General features: G+C 43.1%; 1 protein-coding gene across 1 annotated transcript in view; it reads right to left on the bottom strand.

Annotated features, from left to right (window-relative positions):
• Positions 1 to 24,209, bottom strand: part of atg7 (ATG7 autophagy related 7 homolog (S. cerevisiae)) — a 46,897-nt gene that overhangs the window by 4,656 nt on the left and 18,032 nt on the right. Inside the window, exons 18-19 of the mRNA XM_086199727.1 lie at positions 22,961 to 23,041; positions 19,162 to 19,284 (exon numbers count right to left, since the gene is read on the bottom strand). Coding sequence (XP_086055853.1) covers positions 19,162 to 19,284; positions 22,961 to 23,041 — 204 coding nt within the window. The remainder of the gene's footprint in view (positions 1 to 19,161; positions 19,285 to 22,960; positions 23,042 to 24,209) is intronic.

Raw genomic sequence — 24,209 nt, forward strand, 5'->3', positions numbered from 1 at the left:
ACCTCAGGAAGCCTTGAAACAATTAGACGATTAATCAGTTTGGTTCGAAACAGCCGACACACGACGCGCTTCAGCGCAACAACGCCGATTCACTTCCACGAGAGAGACCATCAGTTGTTCGAGCAGCCTTCTCACCTTTTACACTACGCGAATTCACAGGTTTTATACATATTTCGAAGCTGCAAATGGCAGTCTTCAGGCGACTGTGCAATTGTATCCTAGCAACCGTAGCCACGTGGCAACCGCATGGCTGTAATACAGTAATAAAAAAAATCTATTGATCAGATCTGTTCGTTGTTTTTCCATCGCAGGATTTCTAAACCCAATAAAACTGCTGATCGATCCTGTTTCTGTTGTGAGCAGAGGAAGAACTGCCTTGCTGGATTTTTGTGTGCCATCCTGTCACAAAGGCAGTCAAAGTACTAGGAAGTCATGACAGGTGTCAATCAAAAGCATCAAGTGTAGCATCTTGGGTTGTTAGGTACAGTGTAAACCCACCAGTTGTCTTAAGTCTGTTTTTAGAATGACGGTGCATGAATTGTGTAACAAATGATGGTGTTAATCCAGGTTTTGTGTTGGTGTGAGTGTCAATCAGAGCAGGTGAACCATTGCGTGGTCCCAGTGACCCGGGACCGCAGACAAAAGCCTGATGGTAGCAGCGGGAAATTCAGTCAGCTTGACCAGACTCAAGTCAATGCTACGCGAGCTGCTGATGCCAAGGCTGCCATTAAAAAAACAAAACTGCTTCATCTGGCATAAAACACACATGGCCGCATGAGCAAGTCCAAATGGAGTCCTCATGACAGAAGTACACGACATTAGCCAGCGGTAAGCAAGAGGACTCTCAGCTCTGTGCTTAGAGCTCTCAAACCCAAAATAATGAATCGGAAAAATAACCGATTCACCAACAATAAAAGTGACTGACGAGTGCAGGTCGAGGTTTATTCACACCACCATTGTGCGCACACACACACACACACACACACACACACACACACACACACACACACACACACACCATGTCAGCACCTCAAAGGGATTGGCAGAAGTACAATCAACACGGCGTCTTTAAATATGAAGCAGCCTTATCATATCAGCACCTTGAGTCAGTACAGGTTCAAAAAAAGGCTTTCTGGATGTTTCATCAAGTGCATCAATAAGCTGCATGTAATTATTGTGTGAATGTGTTTGTGTTGTAATCATCTGGGCGGCTGATAGGACAAGTACAATCCCAGGGCCTGCTGCTGGAACAAGGCTGTGATCTGATCAGATAGACGGGCTTCTAGCTGGAAGCTGAGGTTAGCGGACCTGCAGCCAACTCCCTGCTGCTGCTGATTACGGTTCCCCAACAAATTCAACCCCCCCCCCCCCCCCCAAGGAGGCTTGTGTCACATCGCTACTGCTGCTAAAGTACCATCACAGGTGTAGTGAACCACTAACGTCACTGATTCCTGAACCTCTCAGGGTTGTTGCTCGTAACACAAGCTGATAAAAAAATAGCGAGGCTACTTACCGGAACACACTGGAAGTGCGGGTGGCCCCAGTGGGAATCCAACAACCTCCAAAGCCACCGTAGGAGGCAGCGCTACACAACCACCGATGGGTTGTTTTGTTTTGTTTTTTTCTTTTCACTGTTAAACACACATCTGCTTTACATATTAGAACTGACACCAAAGCACAAAGTCGAGCTTTCATCATGGAGACTGGCTCCATCTAATATGCAATTAGCTGGCCACACAGAGTGATGTGGTTTATGGATGCTGGATACAACAGTGACTTTGTGCTGCCGGTGGAGCGGCGATGTTAGGAAACTCCGTCTAACTGCACGTACGCTTCATTTCTGTGATCCTTGGAGAGTTCATGTGAAAGCCTAGAAATTGTAAGGGACCGTTGCTGTGTTTCCATCTAATTGAGATGTGGTTTAAAAAGGGGGGGGGGGGGGTTGAAATGGTTTGGAGCGACTAAACGAAGCAACATGGTGTAGTTTTGTTGGCAGTGTGAGTAAAGCTGAGCTGATAGCAGACGAGAACAAGTGGAGGCTGAGCGAGTGAGAAAAAACAAGAGAAGGAAAAACTAAACAAGTCACCTCGGCCAGCTGTGAGGGAGAGTGAGGTGAGAGCTAGAACCTCAAACAGCCGGTACTTCTCTCGTGTGCGACATTTGAGCAAAATTTTAATTCATTCTGGAAAAAAAAGAAGAAGCTTCCATCTCACATTTACACGTTTGTGCAAAAAGCAGAAACCACTGAAGCCAGCGAACATACTTCCTTCTTACCACTTTATCGTCTCTTCCTTCAGGTGCGAGCAGATACGCTGATTAGCTTACAGGGAAGCGAAACTTTTTCAAATGGAAAACAAACAAAAAAAAGCTGAACTGAAAGCCAAGCTTTTTAATTTGCAAGCAAAACTTTACCATTATGTGATTAAAAATATAGTTGCAGATTAGAAAGTTTAATCTTCCAGAGGCTGCCATTATGAACGTTTTGCTTTCAAATCTAGGTTGTTTTTTTTAAACTTTCCGCTCAGGCGCTTTGTCACACTTGACAATGTGAAATGGGCTTTTAAAGGTCACATATGAAGCTACGGACTCATGTGTTTGGAGGAAGTTCCAGAGCTGTCAGACGCTACAGATGCGTACAAATCGTGTATGAGAACAGATTTTCAAGTGAGTTTCTCAAGTCTTTCCAGTCGTCCATCATCGGCCCACTGAACCCCCCTGAGCCCCCGTGAACCCCAACAATCAAACAGTCTCTCAAAGCAGCAGCAGAATTATTTCAAACATCACTCCAGTTTTTGTTCCCTCCATAAATGATGTGACATCTTGTGACCAGGGGGATGGATTGGTGATTCGTGTTAATGAAGGGGGGATTCCCCTCCCGCCCCTCTCGAGACCCCCCCAGGGCAGGTTGTCAATCAAGAGGATGGAGGAAGACACACAAACACTACAACTGTCAATAAATGAATAAGTAAATCAATGTACATTGGGCACATTCTCCTCCTCTGCCCCCCCCCCCCTCCGTTCTGTCTCTCTTCCCTGGCAAACCACACGACACTCATCATGAAAAGTCAGAATACCTAGAAAACACACTCCTCTGGATATAACCAAAGCCGCAAAACAATAACAGCAGAGGTGTGTGTTTTTGGTGCGCGCATGTGTGTGTGTGTGTGTGTGTGTGTGTGTGTGTGTGCGCTGTCTCCATGATACTAAAATAGAGTCAACCCTAACAGGTCCACTCATCCACGTTACCAACGTCTAACACACACAACACACACACACACACACACACACACACACACTGTGGGTTCAGGGTAGTTTTCTGAGAATTCTGATTCTGGTGTGAAGGACTATTTAGCTGTGAAAGGGCACTTTGAGGTGTAAAGGTGTGATGAGGCCTATAACCACCTGAGGGTCTGCTGAGGAAAGAACCTGGAACCTGAGACAAGTTCTCATGAGACTGACAAAAACAGTTTTTTTTTTAAATATCGAAGTATCCTGGGTCAATCCAAATGAACGGTGAGCGAAGATAATGCTGATAAAACTAGAGGCTGTGGTCAGGCGTACGTGGATGGTTGTCAAGCTGCAACACTCAGACAGGAATGACACCTGTCAGCAGGACTGAGGCGCTGCAGGTTCCTGTCCGAGATGAAGATGGCCTGGCGGGGTCACGTGGCTCTGCACGTCGTCACATCATAGCAAACATCCCTGCGGCCACCATCTCTGGCCTGGCACTGGGCAATCAATGCCATTGTAATGCTGCAACATCCATCCATCTAACTGGACCATCATCAAATTGTGATATCATAGAGGTTTTCATATCCAGACTCGCGATATTTGATTCGCACGTCTCATAATAACGCAGGACCAATATGACGGATCATATATAGGATTTTCAATCATTATTTTTCTATAAGTAGATATCATCATAGCAATGCTGAAACAAATGGCTTCTGAATATCATTATTTCTTACTCTCAGCCCTGGATTCAACTCAGCTGCAAACAGTTGCCGGCAATAAGTTTGCAAGCGATACGATTAAATCTTAAACGTCAATCAAGTCTGATACACAGAGAAGAAAATAAGAGAGCAGCTTCTTTGCGTTTGTGGGTTGTATAATAGGCTGGTAACAATTCTATCTGTAGTCAGTCATTATTCAGGAGTCCACCATTGTTCATCTATTACAGCTCCTGCACTATGTATACGCGTGATGAATATAAAATTGGTTAGAGTGGTTTGGGAAGACAGTGTATCCTGTTCCAATAAAACTCCAAATCATTTAGAGTGACGCTATTTCGACTGTCTCTTTTTTCCAGTAACCCACTCCAGTCAGGCAAACTCACCTCATGTGGCCCCCGACACAACACCAACTGCTGCTGTAGCACGCTGCATTCCCGCTAACATTCCTGAATTCCCCTCAGACTTTCCTGCACTATATGGTGGGAAAATGAAGTACGGTTGTTCCACCGCAAAGGGGGGGGGGGGGGGGGGGGGGGGCGCAAAGGTCTAAAAGTCCTCTGAGTGTAGGAGACGGGCCAGCACAATGGTGGTCTCTTCTCAGCGTGCTTGGCTTAGCGGCTAACAATGTAACACAGTGCTGTCTTGTCTGCTGATGAAGAAATCATTTGAGCTTCTTATGGCACATTTGCAGCAGTATTAATATTAATGAATACTCATGGGCACTGCGGTTCAAGGAACTGGTCAGATTCCTGGTGGCTGGAAGGCACAGCAGGCGCAGGAAGTTAACAAAACTAAGACATGATGGGAGATAAATGCAGAACATGAACGCAGAGCTGCAACAAAAGTCGATGAGAAAGAGGAAGAACACATCATCTTCAGACGGAGGTCGTGGTTAGTCACAGATGACAGGAAGTGTTTGGATTTGTCAAAAGAAACTCCAATCAACACTGCCTAAAAACTTGAGTTTTGCCAGTAAATTCAAGTATAAATGTGCCTCTTCTCATCCCGAATAATAAAAGATACCAATAATATATAAACATTGCTGTTTCATATCTGCTCATCTCCAGCTGACTAATAACTGCAGGCTCTCCTGATCCATCCAGCAGCAGAAATACTACTGAAGGACTCATAATTCCTTAATAAAGTCCTGTCACATTCAATTCCACAAAATAAGAAGAGCTCTGGCTAACACTGCTTGGCAGTTAAAACACTTCCAGACGCTGCGGGACTGTGTGACACTGGTTTGACGATGTAGATGTGTAGAAATAGCTCCACAAAACTAGAAACAGATTCCTGAAACCCACAGGGACCAGACTCATCACAACCGGTGACGGAAACAGACACAGACGAGCACAAACACACGCACGGGAGATAATGAAGTGGATACGAGGGTTATAATAGCAACGATTCGTTGTTCGTGAGATATTTTTCAGGTCGATCCTTGGTGTTCGTGCACGTTGTACTTTGTACACCAAATACGAAGAAGCAAGCTAAAAAATTTGGATGAGATGATAAACTGACTTGGGTTTTCATTGTGAATTTATTATTAGTTATTATGAATTTATTAGAAAAAATAATTCCTTCATACCACAATGCTTTATTTTTAGGAAACAAAAGCACTTTTTAAACTGATAGTTCACCCAAAAATGAAACTCTCATCATTATTTTCCCACGCTCACACCAATAGAGGGTCGGGTGAAGTTTGTTTAGTCCACAAGACACTGCGTGTTTTGAAAAACAATGTGCTGTATCAATAAAACACACCACCACCAAATGATCATTATGTGTTCATTCACCCTCCCGGCTGTTCCAGGCCCACGGGCTGCATGTGTGTCTCTGTCCCAGGGATTACTCATGTTGTGGGACATAAATCTGTTCGCACAGTCCCATTGTGGGGACTTTCAGGGTGGGGTGAAGGCTTGTTTCAAGATGGAGATAGCTTGAGCAAGTAGTGATTAGCGTAGGTCATTTAGTCCAGGAAACAAATGTAAGTCAATGTAATGTTCTCTGAAGTGACGGAAACACGACCCGGGCACATGTTCTATTCACTGGGACTGGGGACAGGAAGAGGAAGAGGAGACGGGTGGAGACAGGAAGAGGAGGGACACCTTCTAAACTAACCTTCCTTCTCACCACATGTCCTGTCTGTTGGATTAGATTAAAAGGTGACTCATACACCCACAGTCAGTACAAAAGCTATTAATTATGACATAATGAATTATAAAGAGTGTCTGATCTCACAGCAGGGGCACTCCAGACGTTCACACACACTGAGTGTGTGAGCTGCGACCTCTGTCTTCTTCAAGCCTTCCTCACTAACTATAGAATGTGTCCACACCAAACGTGGGGTGATTGGATTCAAAGTCCAAGCAAAGAAACAAGAGGATTCACTTCTTAATGTGTGAGGTAAAATTCATCAATACCTAAAAAAGTGACACATTTATTTATTCAGCTTATTTATCTATTTATTAACGGATGCTAAAAGCTTACTGATCAGTAATTTTACACGTTTTAAAATTACGCTCTGTGTTTTATGGATTACAATTAGGTAACTGCAAATCTACCAACTGTGACGCGCTGAATGGTGTACTGCTTTTCTTCGGTATCTGTGACTATCACCTGCATAAAATCACCGAGGTCGCTCACTGACGCCACAGGTGATGGTGGAAAGAAAAGCTGCAGGATCCTCAGTCCAGGGAGGTAAACTTCTGCTCCTCTCTGATTTTCAGATCAGGGAGGGTGAATATTTACAGGTTGGGGGGGGGGGGGGGAGGTGAAACAAAAGACAAAAAACAAAGGAAGAAAGCTGGTGTATGTTCGGCTTGTGGGCTGTGTTTGAGGAGTACTGTGTGGTTCTGAACTATTCAACATTTTTATCGACATGAGCATCTCCTTTTTGCACTGTGCAGCCTGGTAGAGGTAGTGTGTCAGGTGATGCTTGATGCGCGCGCGCGCGGGGGGGGGGTGCTGAGGCCTGAGAGGCACAGAGCGGTCGTATCAGAGGGAAAGGGAAGGATGACATGTCTGAGAGTGAGAGTGGTCTGACGCAGGTTGAAGGAGGAGACATGTTTTAGGGGAGCTCTGGTGGGAACAGAGTTAGTGTGCAGGTCCCAGCTGAGGTCGTGTCCCTTGCCTGTGTTTTCATAAACTCCCGAGTCTCAGGGTAATCAAACAAAGCTCCGGCCCTCACAACTCTCAGTCCAGATAGCACAACACGCCGAGACAAATCTCATAACAAGAGAAAAGACGACTAGGTTGTGATGCGGGATCTCAATTTTTCCCTTCAAATAAAGACTGGACATTTGCTCCTCTTCCCTACTTTTTTCCTTTTTTTTGTCAATGAGGCTGTTGCCACCACCCCCTCCCCTTCTCCCGCTTTTCTCTGAGTTATAAAGGCCAGCTACAACAACAAAGTGAGAGAGCGAGAGAGAGAGCGAGAGAGAGACAGAGAGACAGAGAGACTCTCGGCTGGGTGTGGTGGCCTGTGGAGCAACAGCTGAGTCCTGTTGTTTCCCCTGAGACATCCACTTGCCCTGCTTTTTCAGGACACTTAGCTTTAAATATTTAGCCGATTTGCTCTCTTTTTTTCTCTCTTCACGATGAGCAAGCTTTTCCTTGAGATAGTCCCTCTCTTTTTAGGAACTGATCTTAAAACACTGACAAACCTCATATTCTAAATATTTCTTTCTTAAAAGTGTGTCGTGTTCCGCCCGCCTCGCTCTGCTTGTCCGTACTCTCTCACACTTAATCCATCAGTTCCCATCCCCTCCTTTCCTTCTGACTCTTTCCCTCTGACACATTTCCTGTACACTCCAGAAGGTTATCAGCACATTTCCTCAAGTCGCACAACTGTTTCATAACAGTGCTTTTACTTTTAAAGTTTGATTTTTTTGTGTGTGCAAATTAAAAAAATAAATAAATAAATAGTAGAATAGTTTAACAAGTATTTTTGCTATTTTGATTCATACAGCATTTAACTTATTTTTTTCAAAACCTAATTAGAGTAAAAATAAAATCTTTTTAAGTGCGAAGCCTCCGTTTAAATCAGCTACCATCGCCTCAGGTCAGGCATTAGCGTGCAACCAGCACAAACTTTGATGAAGTGTTTTGAGCGTGCAACTAACCAAATGGCAATAACAGATCAACTTCAGTGTGAGTGTGTGTGTGTGTGTTTGTGTGTGCGTGTTGCCAGTTGAGACCTGCCCCTGGTTTAATTAGAAGTGTGAGTCAAAGCCAACTGCTGTGTGGTCAGATGAGCAATCAAACACTAGTAGGGCCCCGAGGGCACAGGCGCGCACACATGCACACACACACACACACACACACACACAAGCACACACACTGAACACGCATCGTTCACGAGTGACAGGAAGAAATTATGAAACGATTATAGGTTTGTTCGTTCAGCGTGTTGTTTAAAAAGACCTCAGTACTTCAAGAGGCTGACAGCTGACTTTCAGACTAACCCATTTTTATGAGGCAGCAAGTCCTGGCACACACAGACTGGGCAAAGCGCCTCATAAACCACAGATCAGGCAGATCTTTTTGTCTGATGTGAAGAACACAAGACAGCCAGTTCTCCATTATACACACTTATTCACTCTTCAAATCAATTATTAACATCTTTTGGAGCAACTCAATGCTGAGTCTGGGCCGGAGAGCTCGATAGTGAGTGTGACTGATGATTTTGTATGTCAAAAGCACATCGATCAGATGCAAACATGGAGGATCAGCAGGCTCAACACTGATGTTACTGAATGATAATGTTGGTTTTATTACATTTTTACGCTTTCCCAATTGGATCCATCATTTTTATTAAGGCGCAGCATCTTGGTGCTTCTTTTATCTATATGGTTGCTGTTCATATTTCAGTGTTGCTACATGTAGTCCAGGACGGCCTGCTTTACTGAGCTAATCTGAATGAAACTGAGGTGCTTCAGGGGACGACTGGGACATGAGCGCACTCTCACATGTGCGTCTTCGTGTGTCTCACACACACACACACACACACACACACACACACACACACACACACACACACACACACACACAGAGTGTATACTGTGTTTGTGTGTGTGTGTGTATACACGTGTAATTATCTTGACCCAAGGCTTGATGCTATCACTGCAGTCCATGTGCTGAACAGGACGGCACTGGGGGCGAAAAAAGATAAGAACTGGCATTGTGGCCAGATGTGTGTGTGTGTCTGTGTGTGTGTGTTTTGATTGCTAAACCCACTTTTGGGAACGCACACACAGCAGATTTCCAACCAGATTACTGTGGACCAGGCAGGTTGTGGTTTCGGGTGCCAGATACCAAAGGACACCTTCAGAGGTCTTTCAGAGTCCATGTCTAGATGTGTCAGGTGAGATTATTCTTATTTCAACTCACAGACAGGAATAATCCAAATGAAACCCAGATAAACGGATTTCTTTTAAATATATAAAAAGCTATTTGAACATAAAACAGCTGTGGTCACTTTAGCTAAGCTGAGATCTCAAAGTACGTCCAAAGTTGGGAGATATAACTTCTCTAACTTCATATGAATTCATGCAGACGTCAAACTGCAGGCCATCATTCATTTGCATGCTCCGCACACTGATCCATCAAGCACACATAGGTCAAACAATGGAGCAGGAAACGACGTGTTTGACGCTCTGATAACATTTACTTCCTGAGGTCTCAATGAACTGATTCATCAACTCTGACCAGAATACGGAGGGCAGCATGTGGCACACCATCATAAACATTCTTCAAATTCAGCATCATCAAGTTTTCTTCGAACAGCAAAGCTTGGTGACGTTTTTGTCTTGTAGAATTCCTGACTGAATTATAGTAGTTTAGGTCTTTGTGTGCGTTTCTGTCCGATGACTGTGTTTTAGACCTGTTTTAGGGCGACCTTTGAAAACAATATCCTTGGTGATCAGCAATTAGTCTGTGTTCACACAGACAACAGAATTACAGGAAACGACAGTCAGGTGAAAATGTGATGTCACCTGATTGTATCTCGGTTACAAATCTTTAGAGAAAGAAATCAAAGGGAGCTTTGTCCAAAATGAAAGAATCAATTCAAGAAATTTGTGGTTAAATGCAGTATAATTCTGGCTATTATTCCAGTTTCTGTGTTAAGCAATGCTTCCTATGAAGCTGGATAGCTGCCTGACCTGATTCCCCTCTGCAGCTGAACTGCAGGTGACTGAGATTGGGTGGGTGCAAAAAAGTGCAATGCTGGCACAGACACAGAAATAGTCATCACAAACAGGCGAAGAAGAGTCGGCGCTAAAGAGGGGTGACCAGACTAGCGCTCATACCAGTCATCTGTCTGTGTGCTCGTGCAAGCATGCCAGCTGCCAGCAGGCCAGAAGAAGAAGGTATCAGTGGACTGAGTGGCGCCAGCGAGGAGAAGCCATGTATAGGAGCTGGGTCACTGTAAGATTTCTTATGTGAGGGAAAAGATGCCTTCATGGGGCCTATTTATGACGAATGAAAATAACTCCCCTATGATTGATGATTGGTAATTCTGTATGAGTTCCTTTAGGCTCAAGACATGGGACAGCTGTCGTGGGTGCCAGGCATACCCCCCCCCCCCCCCCCTCACCCCACCCCACCCACACACCTCTACCTCCAACTCCTCCTCCTCACCGGCACCAACCCCTGTGTGTAAATGTATTAATAATACACAGCCCACCACAGTAGTGTCCTCACCCAAGACATTTCTGCCTTACCAGCTGCTATTCTTCACACTTCCTCCATCTTATTATTGTATGGAAGGAAAAATATCAGGTATTAACATTAAATAGGAGGAAAAACACATACAGTATGCTGATGAAAATGCGACTAAATAATACGTGTGAATAGATCTGAGTATGTATCTGGAGAATAAATGTATATATACCATATACCATATATTTATGTAATGAGGGAAATGAGTTGCTCAGTGACAGGAAATATAGGTTGGGGGCTAAAAGTTATTAAACAGGAGCAATAGAATGCAGAGAAGTCTGCCTCTTCCCAACTCCCCCTATTCCATACACCTGTATTTTGTTTTTTCCCTTTGAATCATCTACTTCTTGTTTCTAATTTTTAATCACTCAAATACAAATTCTCTCCTTCCATTTTATTGTATTTACTCTTTTTTTAAACCCTCTGGTTTGTTCTCTTCCTTTTAAATGAAAGAAAAACAGGTCATGCACAAAAAATGTTTTTATCACAAAATAAAAAGCGCAACAGTATACAAGATTGTCAAACTTGTCATTTCAAGAAAGGAGCAGGAGGAGGAAATATAAACTTGTTGAATCCCACCCCTTCTCCATATCATGATTAGTTAATTACCATATTATTTCATTACATATTTTTCATCCTTAATTTTTCACTGTTAACTAAAAATACATATAGACAGTATAAAAGCTAGTGTTACACTGCGTTTCAATGGAACCTGCCACACAAATACATTCGGACTGATTCATTTCTTTTATGCGTGATGTATTAATTTTACATGCTTGTGCGTCCCTCATTCATCTCTAACAAGACAAGATTTATGCGTGTGTAGTAGAAACAGAGACACAACCTGGTGCAGCTTTTTCCACAGACTGCTAGTAAAGATCTGCACTGGTCTCACCGATTGGCTGATTGACACCTACAGAAATACATGCGTCTACTTTGGCATCTGTAGTAACAAATATATGCACGAGGGACGGTAACCTTCAAGAGGGTAAAAAAGGTTAGCGAGCCAGGTTACAAGTCAAGCCACCAACTGACATAAAGCTTCTAAATTAGCCTGTAGAGGACTAGGGAGATTTAGACTATGTATAGGGTTGAATGTGTGTGTGTGTGTGTCTGTGTGTCAGAGAGCGAGACATCGAGACGCAAAGGAAGAGATTGAAACTATGTAAAGAAAGGAAGTATAAAGGGCTGTGATGTGTCTGTACATAGCTGACATGCATCCCTGCAAGTCAAGCACATACTTAAAATAAGTAGTGCCAAAGATTGTCATGCAGGCATACTTCACATACATTTGATACATAAATACACACATGCATACCACAACTACTAGATGTCACTAGCATACATGCATGTCTGCGTATGTACACATTAGCGTTGTGGATAACTCTTGCTATTAGGTGTTTTATATGTCTGCAGTGTCTCAAACAATTCACAAATGAATATTCCTGGAATGATGGAGTAATTAGTACTGATTATAAGAAGTGTTGTACCAAAGTAAAACCATAGTAACGCTGAAAAAAACATCAGAAAAAGCAATGGCGCAAAAGAAAACATTATCACTTAAAATCCATCCATCCATCCATTTTCTTCCACTTATCCTGTTAACGGTCGTGGGGGGGCTGGAGCCTATCCCAGCAGCCTTTGGCCGAGAGGCGGGGTTCCCCCTGGACAGGTCGCCGGTCCATTACAAGGCCAACACACATAGACAGACAACCATTCACACTCACAGTCACACCTACAGCCAATTTAGAGTATCGATCAGCCTCGTCCCCTCTTGATGTCTTTGGACTGTGGGAGGAAGCTGGAGTACCAGAGAGAACCCACACAGGAACAGGGAGAACAAGGAGACTCCACACAGGAAGATCCCGTGCCCAAGATGGGGCTCAAACCCGGAACCTTCTTGCTGAGGCGACAGTGCTGACCACTGCACCACTGTAATGCCCCCACCGCAACATATTAGTTGTGTTTTCACTGAACTATCAATGGAATATTAAGAAAAGAAGTGGCACAACAGCTAGATTGCTTTCCAAAATGCCTGTTTTGTGGGAGGTTGGTAGTATAGTGAACATTACATAGAGTTCTAAAAGCAGTGTACAAGAAAAAGATAGTTTATTCAAACCAGCATAAAAACATTTGCTAATGAGGTATTTTTTCATAATTTTTCTGTTTCTATTGACATTTTTTATTCCTACACTTCATAATACCCATCAAAATACGCTGATAACAAATAACCAATGTGCTTCATTTGAAATTAAAAACTAAGTACATGTTCTGAGATCCTTCCCGCACAGTTTTTTCTCTCTCTGTTTCTCCATCTCTCCATCCCTGGGAGGGTGTACTAATGAAAAAGCAGCCCTAATACGCTTTCCCCCAAAAGTCCATCTGGTAATAATTGTAGCATGTAGCAACCGTAGCTGTGTTTGGATAAAGCTCTGACATACATGGTCCTCTGACGCTTGTGTATGTGTGTTTGTGTCTGTGTGTTTATGTGGGGGCAAGAGAGAGCGAGAGAGAAAGGAAGAAAAGAGCATGTGACTAAGAGCAGAGAGAGCCTCAGTTTCCATGTGTTTGTGTATGTATGTATGTGTGTGTATATATGTGTGAGTGTGTGTGTGTGTGTGTGTATGTATGTATGTATGGATGTATGAGTGTGTGTGTGTGTGTGTGTGTGCACGTTTGTGTGCATGCTCCAACTCATACGTGTCTAAGCTGATTGGTGACGGGCCAACATAACTAAATCAACTTTATCGTCAGTGCGCTGTTTTACGTAGACAAGCTGTGACCAGAGCGGAGCTGAGTGTGTGTGGCATGGTTTCTTCTGCTCCACTGGGACATTAGTATGACTCAAGCTGATGATTAGTGGCGTTGGATGGTTCACAGGCTGCTATTGAACAACTTAAACCAAACATCTGGGCAAACATTGCCCCTGTGTACTGGAATCAATCCATAGATTAAAGTGTCAAGACTGAAATTTAATCAAGTCAAAGGCGGATCGAGTACCTAAATCCAAATAATAAAATACTCACAATCTACGTTGTTGAAGTGTTCTTGTGCAACACACACACACACACACACGACTCTGTCACACATCCCCTGGATATCTAGGGTGCGTGGAAGTGTTTCCCAACTCTTACGTAGGAAGTTAAATTGTTGTTTTTTTTCCGTGACGTTCATTGCAAAATCCTGCCAGTGAGGGGGATGACATTATAGCAACACAGGTCACACCCTCCAGATTGTATAACAAAAGCCATTCTGTAACAAACACATATCAAATAAGGGTGTGTTGTTTAAGACCTGAACACGACAATTACATTAATCTGATGACTTTTTAACACGTCAGTCTCACATCTGAATGAGCGCCACGGTCACTTGAATGAAAACCAAGACTGCATGTTACTTCACTTCCACTACGCTGAAGGTAACAGCAGAATTTAATATCTCATGGATGAAAGCTAGTTTTCTCCTCATCAAGCCAGGTGTGGCCCGCACCCCTCTACACCTGCCAGGAAACTGGAATCATACCGGAGATGCTGTGAGTTCCAATATATTTCACTGTAAAGAGGGGCGGTGGTCTGGACTGGACCACTTACGGAAGAAACTTATTTTTCCATCACTTACAACAACTTGTGACCACTGCTGAGCGACGGTATGTTCATTGAGAACTTGGTGCTCGGCTCGTGCTAAATGAACTAGCTTTTTCTTTGTTTCTTAAAATCGAGGCAGACCTTCCAACTTTCTGGTAATCCGCTGATCCTTGTTGGTCAGGTGTGAGATAGGAAGCCCTAGCTTGTTGAGATGAGCTATGAATTGAACCTTTGACTAAAGAAGTTGACAGCAGCAGGATGAACTTCACTCGAGCAACACTGAAACGTGCAGTAAAAAGCCACCAGAGATGCACGTCTCATCCTTGTAGTCGTGACATTTTTACTCACTGCTCTCTCTTCCTTCTCACACGCCAGATGCCACATATCTCACGAGCACTGAGATTGAGAGCTTTTTTTTTTTTTAAAAATACAAATCTCATTATTTCTGAATGAAAAAATAAATATTTTTAAGCCAATATTTTGGAAAAAAGAACTTCAGGGATGCCTTTAATGCAAGTGTGTGATAAACACAACTGATTAAAAACAAGAGGCAGCGGCCGTATTCAAATGAGATGTGAATTCATGTCAGACGATCAAACCAAAAAAGGACTTGTGTTTGTCAAGTTGACCCGGTCTTCTGAAAGGTCGAGGCAGACGTGTCATCTTGTGACTTACTGGCACGGCCAGTTGTAGTAGGTGGGAAGGGAGTGGAGCGTTCAGAGAGACCCTTTATTCTAAAAGGGTCACACATCCGCCGCGGCAGATTAATGAGAGCGGGAACACAAATGCCACCACTCACTGCAAACCATGATGGGAATACATCAAGTATGACAAATAATCATGAGCTTATTGTGTAGGAGCAAGTACAGTAGCTCTGAAACACGCGGCCATGATAACATACATAACAGTCTCAGTTGGCTGATAATTAAATTATCTATTCTAAATTCAGTTTGATTTTATTTAACTTCCAACAGAGAGAGAGAGAGAGAGAAAACCTCAAAAACAAAACCTGATCTGATTATGACTTAGCTTCCAGTTCAAACTGGGCGACTACAAAAACACAAACTACAAATTACAGATTATAATCTGACGTATGTCTCAGTGTGACTCCGCTTCCTATACTGACAAACCAGTGTAGTACATTTGCACCAAAAAACAGAGTAGCACTGGATCTGTAGGCTTTATATTGTTTGCATTGTTGTGAGTCTGTTTGAGTGTGCGTGTGTGTGCGCGTAGAGAGAGAGAGAGAGAGAGAGAGAGAGAGAGAGAGAGAGAGAGAGAGAGAAACCCTCGGCTGTGCCCCCTGTCCTTTTACATAATAAGGATTAGACTGATCCCTGTATGTCCCTCTAAGGATGTTCTGTATATATGCACGCGCTCACTCCATATGACTTTTTTTTTTCTGCCAAACCAGAGACAGTGGGTGGGAGTCAGAGGAGAGGACAACATCTTGTACAGACACTCATTTCCTTTCTGAATGTCCAAAAAAGCGTTTGTTGTTTTCTCCGACCCAACCCACAACAGTGAAGTTGGCTTCAGGAGGGAGAGTCATCCAGAACACAGCTCCCTGTTCTGATAGGCTAACACGTAGCTGCACTATGACACAGTTGCCTGCTGTAACAGTTGTTACAATACTTAGCACAGTTTGAACAGCCCTTTCAAACAAACAGTGACAAACATTAAACCCCCATTGGGAGATGACCTGAATGGATCGACATGCTTCATCTGACCGGATCGGTTCCTCTCCAACTGGGTTGGTTGGTGGAATATTAATCAGCTAAGGAGAAAATTACAGACGGTCGTTTCATTTACTATTCTTGATGCACCTTCACCAATTCGTCCAGACTTTAAAGTGCCATTTCCAAGCTGCCAAAACACCCATTTACCTTCCAAATGGAACGCATTCCAACGAACGTTCTGCTCTTTAAAATTCTGCTTTTTTATTTGAAAAAAAAAGAAAAAAAGAAACAGTATAATTAGAGATATTTAAACCAACACCTGACTTGTGAAGAGATTTACATCTACGGGCAAATATGTTTACACCTACTCTAAGAGACCACATCACATGACCTCAAGTCTTTGTAATCTCATATCAAAGAACGTCTCTCTCTCTCTCTCTCTCTTTTTTTAAACCCTAAAGGCCACCATGATGATGCCTCCTCGACTGTGAGCTGATCCACCACAGCAGGACCCACAGAACACGGACAGGACGTCCAGACCAATGTGGGGCCCACAGAAGCATATAAAGCCTCAATAAATGGATCAGCTGCATCTTGGTTACGTTAGGCTGACTTTGACCAGATCAAGTTAGTAGAATGTTTTCGGACTAACCTGCTTACGTGTATTTTAGTATTTCGTTCAGTTTTATTTAGAACAAATCGCTCTTCCCAGTCTAACAGTTGAGGTATGTTATATGAACTCAAAGTGGTCATGCTGAACACACTGGAGAGAAAAGAAGGACCGGATCGAAATACAGAAAAAAATACAGTCAGCTCATAACTGTTTAGAATCGTCTGGGCAAAACTGATTTGTTTTTTCTTTACGAAGAACGTGACATACGTTGAAATTAACATTCAACGAGCTTTCCAAAACATGAACCTAATAGTGCAGGCGCCAGATTCCCAGTCCATTTTCCACCCTACCATGCTCCTACCATAATCACAATAGAGCTGATCACACAAAGAAGCCATTCACACAGAGCAGTGCAGAAATACACACACACACACACACACACACACACACACACACACACACACACACACACACACACACACACACACACAATGTTCAGTCAGTCTAAACTTTAACCAAGCTTGAACTCCCCCAAAAACCATGTGGTGACCGCATAAAAAGTGGTTCTCAGGTTACAAATTCGCCCAAAATAGGCTATAAGTACATACTACAGCTATCTGGTGACGTAGATTATAGTTTAGAATGGTTTTACACACACACACACACACACACACACACACACACACACACACACACACACACAGACGCACACAAGACACACACAGATGCACACGGCCTACAATGAATTCACTGCCAAGATTCAAAGGCAGAAGAGAACATTGTAGGAATGACTAACTTTATATGCAAATGAGGTCATTTAAATTCATAATAAAACCCAACCTTTTCCAATTTAAGGCTAATCTTATCAGTCACTCTGATATTCTATCATAGCCTGACACACACAGACCATCATAAATGTATCTAACTTCGCCAATAAAACAGGAAAAAGGGTGAATAACTCTGTCAAGGATAAAGGAGCATGAAAACCTTTCCTGACGTGACAGAAATTTTCACGAGGCAATGAGCAATTACAGAAGCGACAGTGAGTGATAACCTTCATTCAGCGATGACTCATACGTAAACCCGTAATTTTTTACAACCACAATTATCATTATTTCAGGCCAGCACTTCTCAAAATATGGGTCCGAACCTGAAAAGGAGCCACAGGCCTTTTTCTAGTGGGTTCCTGCATGAGATAAGTAATAATATGCTTTCACGATGCGAGGAGAATTTCTGTCCCTTCCTGGAATTGGCATTAAAAAAAAACAAAAACTTGAAGGGACGTCCTCCAAGTGCAGTAGTTTTGAGAACGGCTAATCTGTGTACAGGAAACAGGCACTAAGACTTCTGGCGCTGGTGGTCTGAGCAATCAAAACAATCTCTCCATCGTCTGATTGAAGAGAAGGAGACTAATGCCAGACTCTTCAACATGCATCGTCAGGGGAGGAGGGTGAACATGGAGAAAAGAGATGCACAAGAAATGGAGAGAATAATGAGGTAATGATTGATAGCAAGAGACGGGGACAAAGAGAGAGTGAGGCTGAGAGAAATTAGGGGATGGAGAGAAACAAAACCTAATTATAGTCTTCATTACTGGTTCTTTCTTCTCACAATCCGGTCAACTTTTGTCTTTCATACATTTAAAAAAAAAAAAAGTCTCCCTCCACTGTTTCATTTATCTATGCTCCTTTTTTCCCCTCCTCTTCCTCTCCCTTCCCTCCCTCACTCTTACTCCCCAATCTTCCCTCCTCCATCTGTATGTTATGAGTAGGAGTTGGAGAGGAAGTACGTGGGATTTTCCCACAGTTCTGCAGGACCAGACCCAACCCCCACCACCCACCCACGCACCCGCACGCACGAACACACACACACACACACGCACACGCACACACACACACACACACACACACAAACACACGCTTTATTTTCTCTCTCTCCCTCCACTCCCTCTGGCTCATGTCAGAGGGGAGTCTTGAGGAAAACCACCCATATTCCACCACTGACTTTTCTGGATGCTTGCTGGAACATAATACCCCACGTCGTTCCAAGAACATACACTTTGTGTTGCTATAGCGACAGTATAATTAGAATTGCCTTTGAATTCAAATTTGGTATCTCCAAATATATATTTCATAATCCATCCACACTAAAATAAAAATGGCCTCCAGAGTAAGTATAACTGAAATGTTGGCTTTGGTGTTGCAGTGTAGTTCAGGCTGAATGGAGCTCTTGTAAGATGATGAGTGAGGCTGCTCAGTGAAGGTTGCACTGACCCTGAGACTTCATTCCCTCAGCTGGGGGAGCGGCTCGCTCTGCAACCAAGCTTCTCCATGTCTGAAGGTGCTTTTGCACGCAGGAATGCGAGCACAAGGTGATGACGTGTCACCTACCGTCGCAGAGTTGACATCACCTCCTCGAAAAGGGCAGCTCCCGCATCATCAAAAAAATGCGACATTTTCCAGCTTTTTACGGTGAAATCACCAACTTTTTGCCATGGAAGTGTGCGCATTTTGAAGATATTCAAGCCCTTGGCTGATTTTTCATTCATTTATGCAATCACAGTTTGGACAATTTTCTGGAGGGACTGGTGTGTAAGGTGTGTGATTTACCTCAGCAGCCTGTGTCTCCTGGTGCAGCAGAGTCAGTCCTGTCAGGTCTTCTAGGAAGGAGTGTGAGGAATTAAAAACCTTGGACAGGAAGTTGAAACCTTCCTTCTCATAGTGATCCAAGACCTGGATGTAAAACAAGAAGGGGGAAAAAAAAGGTCACAGTTGTAAGTTATACCATGAATGTTTCAAAGATACTTTATTCCGTCTCTGACCAAAAGTCAGAAGATGTCGTCAGAAGAAACACTGGTTAAAAAAAGTTTTCCAAGATGTTTCTGAAAGTTTTTTTTTCTTTTTTCTCACAGCCTTGAATGCTAAATATGTCTTTGAATCGAATATGTAGACTTTAAGGGGAGAGCAGATCATGGTAATGACTCACAGAACAAGAAGACAGATTAAGTGAAATCAAAAACCTCACAAGGTGGTAAAAGGGCAGCTTCTCCTCAAACCAGATTATCTTTTAGCAAGACAAAATAAATATTTTTGAGTGGTCTCTTAGAATAACCTGTCTCAGAGATTAAAGTAGTACTTCAAATACCCACACCTTCTTTCCTACACAGACACACATCCTGCCCTACTGAATACCCTCCGAGGCTTGGCCCAACATTCACAGACACCCACAGATCCTCCTCTGCAGGTGTACGGTTACCTCTACCTCAGACATCAACACACAATGTGTCCATTACTGCTTGCGCGCATTTGTGCGTTTGCAGACCTGGCGTCTAGTCCAGGAGCCAGACACACCACACACAATACACACCGTCGTGTCCCTCGTCCATCTTTTCAACTTCTCTTTTCTTTTATTTCTTTGATTCTCCACTTCCATCCATGGGATCTATTACATGAGACGCCAGCGGGTAAATCAGACTTTGTTGAAATATAACAACAACCGACACAGACAGCAACTTGATAACTGTGATGATCTTGTGATAAAGTTAATAAAGTGACTCAGAGCCAGTCACACAGAGACACTGTTGCAGACGAGAGGATTTTCAAACCTTGATTTGACCAATTTTTAAAAATTGGGAGACCACAGAAGTATTTTAATCGTATGAAGGCACAGACTAGACGCTTCAGTCCAGACGCAGGCTGTCACACTTGGTATTGATACTCAAACTCAGCGTGGTCATTCCGAGGACTCGGGATCTCACAGAGACACGCATGATCAAAAGTGACTGTAGATAACAAAGTTGGAGGAGTTGGATATTGAAGTTTATTGTCAGCATGGCTAACAATCCTGGCTAATGCTAGTTACAGCTTCGCGCTAACGTAGTACCTAACTGGTGACACTTCCTGGTTAGCTCGCTCTCATTGAGGGTTTCCACTTAATATTCCATCGCATTTAACCGGTGTTTCTTCTGATGACATCTTCAGCAGCCATGACACACTGTTGACAGATAGCACCTATTAAGCCAAGCTTTAAATACAGTCAACAGCTGGATTCTATGGTGTGCTACATAAACACTGTATACACACACACGCACTCATTCACAAACATTTGTCTTAACAGCTTCCTTCCATCAGAAGCCCCACTCCTTTCTACTCTCTTAATTTGTTTGACAGTCGTAGTTTCTTCTTTTAGAGGTTGTTTACGGATCAACAATGCGTAGGTGTGGAGCATCCTTGAACTCTTCAGACATGGGTGGGCGGTACAGGGGCTAAAAGCCGAAAATACGGAATTCAACGCTTCTAAAAAGGAACCGGAGGAGACACTATTCCGGAAAGTCACCAGGAATAAAACAGATCATATGTATCAGTTATTAACAAACCATGATCATCTAGAACCGTTTGAATCCTAGAACAAATCACATCACTAGCAGCGGAATAGCTAATAGGAAGATGGAAGAATACAAGAGGAGTTAACGCTGTAAATAGTTAACGACTGATAATTGAATATCTAGTGTGTGGTGAAGTAGTTTGCCAGGTACAAGCTGAGAAATAGACCCTGTTTTTGTCGACACAATCAACAGCACTATTATACACAGTATAAATCACTGTAATTGTTTTTTAGTTTGAGAGGATTTAATCTTTTATGTGTGTAACAATCTCTGACATGAGGATAATCAATTTTGTTTATCATGATTATTTTGTGAGTAATTAAAGAAAAACCAGCATCTCTATTAATAGCGGTTACATATTTGGTAGTGTTAGTATAAGAAGTTGTAGTAAGAGGTGCCTGGCACCATTTTAGACGAAGCCACGTCAGCTGTGTTTTACTCTCTGGTGTGTAGTTTTATTGGCTGGCAGCCACAAAAAAAGAGTTAGGAAACAGACAGACAGACACCGACGCACACACACACACACACACGCGCACACACACACACACACACACACACACACACACACACACACACACACTTGTGAAAAAGCCCCAACTCTACAGGAACGTCTCCAGCCCAGACAGGGGCTGAATTGTTTTGTTTCCATGGTGACCTGGCAGCACACAGCTGACTGCAGCACACAGACACACATGCAATGCAATCCAGCTCTCTCTCGCTCGCTCACACACACACACACACACACACACACACACACACACACAGAAGACAAAGATAGACACAAACACATTTCAGTGAACAGGCTGATAGATGGACAGAGAGACACAAAAGAGAGGGAGCAGCAGAAAAGGTAAAACTGTAGAGAGGAGAAAAGCTGGAAGATGGTGTGTGTTTTGGGGGGGGTCTGAACTTGGCTGGGAAGAAAAGTGTGGAAGGCGAATGCAAATGCAAAACAGAAAAGGAAAATGTGTGGGAGGGATTTAAATGAATCAAAACATATTCACCGACTGCACTTCATAACCCTCGCCCCTCTCTTAGCGAGGGACCGTCTCTCCTGACTTGCTCAGGACGACGCAGGCTCATTTATTCAGTTCAAACCCAACGAGCCCCACGCACAGGCCAAATAATCTCATCAGTCACACAGGCAGAAATAAGACACCTTCATGCTTTTGTTTATTTTTTTTAGGAGCAGCGTAGGTGGAGAAACTTTAAACTTTTAGTGTACAAGCTGGACAGTTCCCTCCCCCCTCCCCCCTTCTCCCTCTCTCTCTGTCTTCACATGAAAGTGATAGATCTGTGGCTTTATGAGCTCTTTATAGACACAAAGACTGCATTGAAATCAAGGGGAGAAAGAGAGGGAACCAGCCTTCCACTCATCACAACAGCCTTTCTCTTCCTCTATTTTTACCCTCCCCCTGTTCCTTCTCTCTCTCTCCCTTTCTGAGTTAAGGTTTTCTCATCCTTCCCTTGATCTTACCCCTAATCTCAAGATGCTGCCTCTCTGAGTCCTGACTGGCCAGTGGGCTTTGGACCAAAGAAAACCTGGTAAAAGGTATTTTTCTCTCCCACCACACTTCTCTGATTTAGGATATATGGACCCTTCAACAGCCCGTCATTACACACACAGCAGTGGTGGGAGCTAATTCTCCTCATACGACAGTCACTGACATCAATGAGCAACTGCTGCCTGATTGTTACCATATGGTTTTTCAACTTTTTCTCTCTCTCTCTCTCTCTCTCTCTCTGTGTGTGCACGTCCTCAGTATTCCTCAAGGAGCAACATTTCAACACAGCTCTACTCACTTAACAATGTAGAAATGGGAAAGATGGGAATCCCCCTACATTTCTGCTAGGGCTACATTTTGTGTTTCAAAACATGTGTGCAACATAGTAACTGATCTGATAAGTTAATTACAGCCAGATTCCGTCGATCCATGTTTGCTGTCAAAACACAGCTTTGCTACTACACTGGATATATAAACACACAGCATTTTAACTGCTTGGTTGTAATTTGTTGCACTTACAATCGGTGAGCAGGCAGTACATTTGTCAAAGGCCAAGCTGGCGGGGAGGACATTGTCGAACCTTGAGAGAAAGCCTCGAATCTGTGGAGAGGAGATGGACATGTTAAGGACTTGGCTGAGGAGGAACACAGGAGCAGAATTACAACGACAAGCACATTTAATTCATGTTTATGCCTTTTTTTGTGTGTATAGACTGATTAAGCCACCTTTTAGACTGTCACTTGTGAGGGAACAGAAGTTTTAGACGTTCATTAATAAGGGAAATAAACTAAAACAAAAAAACAAAACCCCAGTGCATTCAACATTGAATCTGACTTTACTTTTTTTCTGTTTAAAAACACTCTAAGAGCTCCCCCTGGTGTCACAGAGGCAACAACACTCAGTGTTTCCAACATGCGTCACTGTTCAAATCCTGACTTGTATTTATGAGTAGTGATTACACCGATTGTTTAATTACACACCCCATGCACACACACCGCTACACTCACACATCCACCTGTGTCTCAATAAAAGCTTCACACATTTTGTTGTCATGTATACACAAGTATGAAATTACTTCCTGACTCAATGATATGTCAGTGAAAATGACAAATATATTGAACATCTGGGAGCAGTTATTGTGTAAAGAACAGCATGTGAGTGGACGTTAAGAGCTTTCAGTTCTTGGCCGGACAATATGGGTCTTAGCTCCGCTCAACAGCACCTTCATTCAACCAGGGTTATTCTTATTCACACACACACACACACACACACACACACACACACACACACACACACACACACACACACACACACACACACACACACACCTGCTATTTGTAAACCTGAAAAAGATCAAGTAAACTATGACTATCACTAAAGTACCGCGCAGAACAGAGCAGAGGGTCGAATGATGGAGCACTTTTTTTTTTTAAAGAATTCATTGGCTCTTATCTTTTATATGTCATTGTGCCCGTTGTTTCAGTAAAAATGGCAAATTTATATTAAGTGAAAAAAGATAAGTGGCCAAGTGAGTCAGGGTGAGCGCGGGCGAGCGAGAGCGGCTATACGCTGGACCTATATGGAAACGGCTGTTATTAAGAGCATTGATCTGCGTCTCAGTTTGTATGCTCACTGTTGTCAGAGACAATTACAGGTTTTCATTGAATATATATATATATATATATATATATTGTATCGTAAGATGTGGACCTGTTTCTATGAAAATCACTCTAGAAGGAAGCTTTCAACTGCTCTACGTCACTTTTAA

This window comes from Aulostomus chinensis, chromosome 3, assembly GCF_037954235.1.
Source record: "Aulostomus chinensis isolate RoL2024-O1b breed Wild chromosome 3, RoL_Achi_v1.0, whole genome shotgun sequence".
NCBI lineage: Eukaryota > Metazoa > Chordata > Actinopteri > Syngnathiformes > Aulostomidae > Aulostomus > Aulostomus chinensis.